The following is an 8,082-nucleotide window of genomic DNA, read 5'->3' on the forward strand; positions in this document are numbered from 1 at the left end:
CCAACACAACTTTACTGGTCATTATCCTCAATACTTAAGATTAAAGTGATTTGAGTGACAGGCAGAATCAAATGTATCTCCACCAAACAACGTGCATTACATGGAACTGAATAGAATTGCAACAACTTAAAAGTGCATGGTAGTCTATCAAGAAAATGTGTTTCAAAATTAATCACTCAGTTCAGGTGAACTGTATCAGTTGTTTAGAATTTACTGAGAACAACTTCCAAGTGCACCAACAAATACAAAAAAAACTGCATAGTAGGCCTCTGAATTGAAGTACAACATGACAATGCATGACAATTAATGCGGTGAATAACATCATAATTAAATCATACTGTTACAAAAATCAACCTTAATTGTTTGCTTGACTAACATGCCTATTAACTTGCATGTAATTTGCCTACATTTGCCATAAAAAAAATTCGACCGATGTCACTAGAAGGGCTCCGCATGTGGCAGATAAATCCCACAAAATATAATGATATACGACTAGCATAACAACTTCGGTATTTTCTAAATATAATAATAATAAATGTGAAACTGAGGTGTATTCTTATGCAATGTTAAGCGTCCTCGTAACATTGCACCAACAACACAACAGTGCTTTATCCACTGTATAAAGCAGTGGTTCTCAAGCTGTTGAGCGGTTCACTAATCAGAATCAGCCGAACCAATGTTTTAACGTCCGCATCTCTTTAACGGCGGGACATTAAACAAATCGCTCCCTGAACAGTGTTGTGCCTGTCGCGCATATTTTTCGTGGACGGACAGCCCACACACAGGCCCCAGGGCTCCGCCCCCGCCCTGCCCCCTCTCTCAGAGACACACACAGTGAGATCAGAGCTCGTTCACGTCAAGCAGCCAGTGACAGTCAGGGACAAACAAGAGACAGTGTTCAAAAACCAGGTTGAAAAGAAAGTACGATGACGCCTGGTTCACAGTCAATGTGGTAGGACATGAGGAGAGACCAGTGTGTTATTTATGTCTGAAAACTCTATGGGAAACAACAAATTAAGAAGACTCTTAATTACAAAAAATAATAATTAAGAACTTCCATTTAAAAACCATGGCCCGGGGCGCAAATCCATGTAGAATCGCCACTGCCAGTCTACTCCGTAATTTCATTTTGGTTGCCATCACAGCAGAAAACTCCGCTTAGCACAGATATGATGTTGGAAATGGCAACAGAGTTTTAAGTGCTGTTGTGGCGATCTCAGGGTATTCTGCCGTGACTTTAATCCAGAACACCGGTAGAGTTGTTTTCTCAAACATACTTTTAAGGCCGCCATCATTTGCGATCTCCAGCAGCTGATCTTCTCCTTGCACAGACATGCTGGATTCACCTGGTTTGTTGACAAATGGGTCCGACAAATACCGTCTGGGTTTGTGTTCAGCGAAAAGGTGACCGAGACAAACGTGTTGACATGCGTAAAGCATGAGTCATAACCGGTCATTTTTCAAAATAAAACACCGTTCAGAGTCAGATTATAAATAAAACAGAAATAATATAAGTTGTTTTTTCTTTCTGGGCGGCCTGGTACCAAATGACCCACGGCTCGGTTCAAAATAAAGAAAACTAGAAAGTCCTCTGAATAAGTGCCATTTAAGTGCTACTAAATTGTTATTTTAAAAAAAATATATAAAAAAATTATATAATTTTTTTTTATTCAAGCAATTTTCTAGAACAATCCGGGGGCCAGTCCAATCCAGCTCGGGGGCCGGATTTGGCCCGCGGGCCGCCTATTGAAGAGCCCTGCTCTACGTCCTGCAGCACACAGAGGAAACCAAAATGGTTTGTTTCTAAAGGAAGGAAGCAGTGATATTTGGAATAGCCTGTGATAAGGGCATTAAACGCTGTTAAGTGTTGATGTCCTTTCAGAACAAAATATCTCAACAGACACACTTGACTCCCTTAAACATTACAGATTAGTGTGATCCTGTGGAATGGGCACTGTAACACTAGACATCACAAGGACGCGGTATCACATATTATTGGACATGACACATGAAAGTGGGGAAGTAAACCTATAACCAGAGTCCAGCTGACCTCAGACACAGTCAAAGCTCAATGCTGGAGCGAGGAGAGAAAGGAGGAGGCCCGCGAGACACAAGGTGTGTCCCCTCCCCAACTGCCACTCAATTTGCACCTAACATAAACATCAACTCTAATCCTAAACTACCAGGATCCGTCCAGTGTTTTCTGTGTGATTGTGTTGACAACACATAACACATCGTGGTTAAAGTGGACCGTGATGATGCAGATAAGAAATCTGACACCTTCCATCAATAACTAAATTAATGTGATGTTAGTTTGTGTTTGAAGAGCAACTGAGACAAGCAGACACACACACACCCACACCCACACCCACACACACACACATATACACACACACACACACACACACACAATTCCTCGGATGATTGCTGACAACACAACATATAACCTCTGAGTGCCTCTGAAGCATCAGTGTTGGTAATGTTATGCAGCGACTGAGGTGATATCTTTGAACTGTCCTGTACGCTGTCCTGTTTCTGAAGTGCTTACACAGGCTAGTTTGTGGTTTTAATGGTGTATTTCCGTAAGTTTAACATTTAATCTTTCCTCTTCTTTTGCAGGATATTGTATATTTCGAGTCCCTGATCAAAACCGAGTCTCCTCAGACTCCTCAAACCAAAGCAAATGTCTATTCAGATGCTGTTTAAAAATATCTTGTTTATATATTATAATGAATTCTTAATTCTTAATCATCTTTTTTTTAAGGCAACAGTGTAATGACAAAGAGAACACAATGAAAATTATTAATTATTTGATGACTTATTTTTAATTCCATGTTATCTTTCAGACAAATGCAACATTTAGACAATAAGATATTTGATTGATACAATCTATCATCTATATGTATACATGTATATATATTTATATATGTTTTTACTGAGTTGTTTGTTAATTTATTCACTGTCTTATTTATATAGTATATTATTTTAACAACCAGGGGGAAATGTAGATATTTATGACCTGTTCACTGTATTTTTGTATTAAGTGAGCGATAAAAGGAGATTCACAAAATATCAACTGTCAAGACCTTTGACTCAAAATAGAAAATACGATTTTTTTTCTGTTAGTATTGAAAGGATCTCAATAAATTAGTATTTGCATATTTAAAGAATACATTTCAAAGCTTGTATAACAGGTTAGTTTCATTGTGAAACCTTTTTTGTTAGAATTGAATCTATTTACTTAATATTGAGCCTTGTGTTGAATTTGTATAGATAATTACTTTCCAAATCAAAATGTAAAAGTGTTCATCGTGATACCATTGAAATCTGACTCACTGTCATAAGGTGATTCTCTAAAAGGACTGATTTAAGTTTGGAAGCTTATATTGTATTAAAACATATAATTAGGAATGTTTTTAGAAAGTACAGCACTTATTTTAAAAATATAAATACATCCACCTGAAACAGTTAAACTGCCCTTAGTTTAACAAACATGATGTTTTTACTATGATACTGACAGAACTATATTCTTTCCTCTTCAATAACACGACATTATAAAAACTGTAATTTTTTCTCTGTCATCAGATCTTCAGACGTCAAGAGATGAACTCGTCATCCACCAACATGACCGTGGTCATCGAGTACAGAGACTCCTTCACCAAAGCTGTGGCCAAGAATGTGATTGTTGTGGTTCTCGGCATCTCCATCAACTACATCAATGCAGGTCTCATTCACACCTTCTGCAAACACCAGGTGTGATATCCTTTCACGAGTATGAATAGAAAAATCATTCAATGAATCGTTTGCAGCTGTGGTTACACTTACACTAAGATTTTTTTCATTTTAAATCATCTACTTCATAAAAACGAATTTGTTTTATTCCTTCAAGATCTTCTACACGAATCCTCGCTACATCCTTTTCATTCACCTGGTCATCAATGATATGATCCAAATGACGCTGACCGTAACCCTGTTCGTTATCAGCTACACCATCTACAAACTCAGCGTCTCCATCTGCTGCACCTTCATCCTGATGACTCTGCTCACCACTGAAAACACCCCTCTGAACCTGGCTTGCATGGCGGTCGAGTGCTACATCGCCATCTGCCTCCCTCTTCGCCACATGCAGATCTGCACCATCAGGAGGACTTTGGTGCTGATTGGTTCAATCTGGGCGACCAGCATGTTGTCAGCTCTTCCTGATCTTTTCATCACCTTGGCCACAGAGCCACTGGACTTCTTCCACTCCAGAGTCTTCTGTCTGCGGCAAACTGTATTTCCAAGTCCACTCATTACCAAGAAGAGGGATATCACTTACATGGTGTTTCTAGTCTTAGTTTGGCTCATTATCTTTTATACTTACTTCAGAATTCTGTTCACTGCAAAAAGAGCAAGCAAAAACGCCAAGAAAGCCAGAAACACAATCCTCCTACATGGATTTCAGCTGCTGCTTTGTATGACCACATATGTAGCACCTGGGTTATTAAATGTGTTGCTGCAATGGTTCCCTCAGAATTATACAGACCTCCTCTTAGCTTATTATATTATTGTGCAAGTCCTGCCACGATCCATCAGTCCAATCATCTATGGCATACGAGACAATACTTTCAGGAGGTATTTGAAGAGGTATCTGTTGTGTAAATTTAGTACACCCTAACAAACCATTCAGAGACTGGCTCGTTGTTGAAAAGCTTCAATCCAACATCGTGCTCCACTTGTGTAAATCTAAACTGCTTGTCACACTACTCCAACTTTTTCCAACTACACACAGGAGCTGCAAGTCTGGTCAAAACATGATGAATTCAAACATTTTTGTTACCTCTGCAAAGGAGATCATGTTTTTGCCCCGGCCTGTTATTTGATTGTTTATTTGTATGTTTGAAACTCACACATATTTATAGAACTGATCTCTATGAGTGTGAGTCATTTGATGTGGCTTGATTGGAACAAAGGGCCTCAGAGGTACGAGCTCTTCTGAGTGATATTCTAGCTACTGCAGCAAGGAGGTGGAAGGATATGATATGTGTACGGACAGAACCCATTCAGTTTCTTTAATCAATGACATGTATAACAAAAATAAAGTTGTACAATCCTAAATAAAAAAAGATCAAAGACTTGTAGAATCAATGACAAGACACATTAAAGCCCCACCTCTTTGACTGACACTGTCAATAAGCACACACACATGCGAATATCATGACGTCATGTTTCATTCTTCATGATACAGCCGCTCAATACCGAATATAAAGCCAACGATCTGCCCTCAGGCTTATTTGAGTCCTGGTGGAGGACGATAGGTAAGTGCACTGTTAGGGGAAGGGCAGTTGTTAATCATATCCCACAGTCTCATTGCAGTATGTTATTATCACGTAGTCTATAATGCTGGAACCCTTTTTAAATGCATGTGCAGATAATATCTAATAACAGCATTTGTTTTGCAACAATAATGACTTTTTGTCTCCTTCATCAAGCATGTGTCATTTGATTTACCATATTTGGTCAGTTTGAAGAGACCTCCAAGACCTGTAAAAATGTAGATGTGTGTTTGAGATGGATATTATTGGGTTTGAATGGTTTCACCGTAAAACAAAAGGACTGATTCAGCTCTGCTGTTACAGAGCCAGTTTCAGGAAATCAGTCCTTCTCTTCAATAATTCACATCTGTCAGATTAACATCTGTGATCCCTGTCTTCATTATTATTTTTCTGCACTTACTATCATATCACGCTGCATCCTTTCCGATAAGCACAACGTTTGTATTTCTGGTTGTTAAAATGTTGAATGCAAATCCATAAACGTAACTACTGTGTATTTTTATTCCGTATCTGGCCCTGCAGGCGTGTTTTTTTTAACTGCTCTAACATGAAAAACGTCTGTCAGAGTGAATGTTGGTTTCAGATTGAAACTAGAGGTCTTTGCATGATAACCTGAACAGCTGATCAGAGGTATTCTTTTGGTTTCTGGTCCAAAGAAGAACATCGTCACCATGAATTCCTCCTCTTATAACTTTAATGTTACGAGTTATCGAGACTGTCAGGGAACAGTTGTGGCCAAGAATGTGTTCCTTCTGGCTCTTGGTCTGACCATCAACTACATCAACTGCACACTGATTAACACCTTCAGAAAACACCAGGTCAGAATCCTTCTTAATTATAAATAATGTTAGAATTATTATTATTATTCTCATTATTATTATTATTATTATTATTATTATTATCATGATCATTGATATTATCAGGGATTTCAGGTAGAAAGATAAACTAACAGGGGAGAGTTTCATTGACTTCTGTTTCTTCTCCTCTCTTCCAGATATTTTACCTGAATCCTCGGTACATCTTATTCATCCACCTGGTGTTGAACGATATGATCCAGCTCACTGCAACAATCAGCTTGTTTTTCTTGAGTTACGTCTTCTACAAGATCCAAGCTACACTGTGTTGCCTCATTATCTCCCTTGCCATCTTCACCACCCTCAACACACCATTGAATTTAGCTGCCATGGCGGTGGAGTGCTACATCGCCGTCTGTCTACCACTGCGACATACGGAGCTCTGCACCATCAGAAGAACATACATTCTCATAGGTTGGATTTGGACCATGAACATAATTTCTGCTCTGTCAGATGTGTTTATCGTTCTGGCAACACAGCCCCTACAGTTATTTCGTTCTACTATTTTTTGTGAGAGAAACAACCTGTTCCGACACCCTGTCAGTGTAAAAAAAAGGGAGGTTTCCTACATTATCTACCTGATTGGTGTTTGGTTCACGCTCCTCTACACTTACTTCAAGATCTTCCTTGCTGCCAAGGCTGCTAAAGTGAGTAAATCAGGGGATAGAGATGCAAAGAAGGCAAGTAAAACCATCCTGCTTCATGGCTTTCAGCTGCTGCTGTGCATGCTGACCTATTTAAACCATGTTATAGGGAATGCCCTGTTGAACTTGTTCCCCAAGCATTTTGTACACGTGTTTTTCGTTTCATATATTATCATTCAGGTGTTACCTAGATTTATCAGTCCGATCGTTTATGGGCTACGAGACAAAACTTTCAGACAGCACCTGAAAAAGCACCTGATATGGAAACGGAGATCAACCATTACACCGTGGTGAAGTTCATGTTGCTGTGCAAACAGATTTTAACTAAAGATTTAGAATATGAGAACAATACTTTCTGACATTATAGCGTCAGTAAACATTCAGGAGTTTATGTCTCAGTCTCTAGTTTCAAGTCTTCTTCAATCAGCCGATGTTAATTTAGTGAATTATGATCATTTAGAGACAAACAGACCATAAAGCACCGGATGTGTTGGGGGGTGGATACCACAGTGTGATTGATAGCTGGCATCGTCCAATGGGTGCAGGTGTCAGGTGTAGGTGGGGGTGCAGTAGAAATGTGCATCTTCACTTGCCTCACAATTTAGTAACGAGGTACCTGTCAACCATTCACATGCACCACATCAATGCATCTCAATATAAAAAAAATTATTATTACCTAATTATAAATCAAATCCTCAGTCATTAATGCTTTTTCATCAGTACAATCAGACAAATCTGAACTCATTCGTTTTCTAGAATGTGATTTTAAAAGTATTATAGACTATTACTGTTGTGTGTTCTGTACAAAATAAGGTTTCCAATTCAGAAATCAGACTACAATAGACATTTGTTCAGTTTAGACCTGTGTGCTGCACTTATAACATTCTACTTAGGCAAACCTTTACTGTGTCAGGGTGGCCCCCAGCCCCTCTCTTCGCAGCACCACTGCATTGAGGTGCATTACTCCGGTGGTCAGCAAGTGGTTCTGCTCCTCTGCTCTTTTCTAATCACTCAAATGTAGAACTGATATTTATAAAAAAACCTGCAGAATTCAGTTTTAGGTTCATACAAACATGTTATTAGTCATTAACGGAATATGTCGGATCGTGAATCCTGATGTTCTGGTCGTACACGTCTCGTTTCGTGTTGTGTTGTATTGTGTGAGGCAGTTGAGCTGCGTGCACACATCATTTTAAAACTTTTTGTGTATGTGTGTGAATAGGTGTCTCATAAACACTAGAGCAATAAAAGAAACACAAAGTAACATAC

The 8,082-nt window shown here is 38.9% G+C and overlaps 2 protein-coding genes across 2 annotated transcripts; both read left to right on the forward strand.

Moving 5' to 3' along the window:
- Positions 1-3,603: 3,603 nt before the first annotated feature.
- On the forward strand, positions 3,604-4,657 carry LOC133971415 (odorant receptor 131-2-like). The gene is made up of 2 exons (XM_062408751.1): positions 3,604-3,753; positions 3,890-4,657. Exons 1-2 carry the CDS (start codon positions 3,604-3,606, stop codon positions 4,655-4,657), a joined length of 918 nt encoding a protein of 305 aa, XP_062264735.1.
- Positions 4,658-5,986: 1,329 nt separating this feature from the next.
- On the forward strand, positions 5,987-7,107 carry LOC133971016 (odorant receptor 131-2-like). Its single transcript, XM_062408185.1, has 2 exons — positions 5,987-6,133; positions 6,310-7,107. The coding sequence occupies exons 1-2, from the start codon at positions 5,987-5,989 to the stop codon at positions 7,105-7,107; spliced, it is 945 nt and encodes a 314-aa protein (XP_062264169.1).
- Positions 7,108-8,082: the final 975 nt, after the last annotated feature.

This window comes from Platichthys flesus, chromosome 16 (assembly GCF_949316205.1).
Source record: "Platichthys flesus chromosome 16, fPlaFle2.1, whole genome shotgun sequence".
NCBI lineage: Eukaryota > Metazoa > Chordata > Actinopteri > Pleuronectiformes > Pleuronectidae > Platichthys > Platichthys flesus.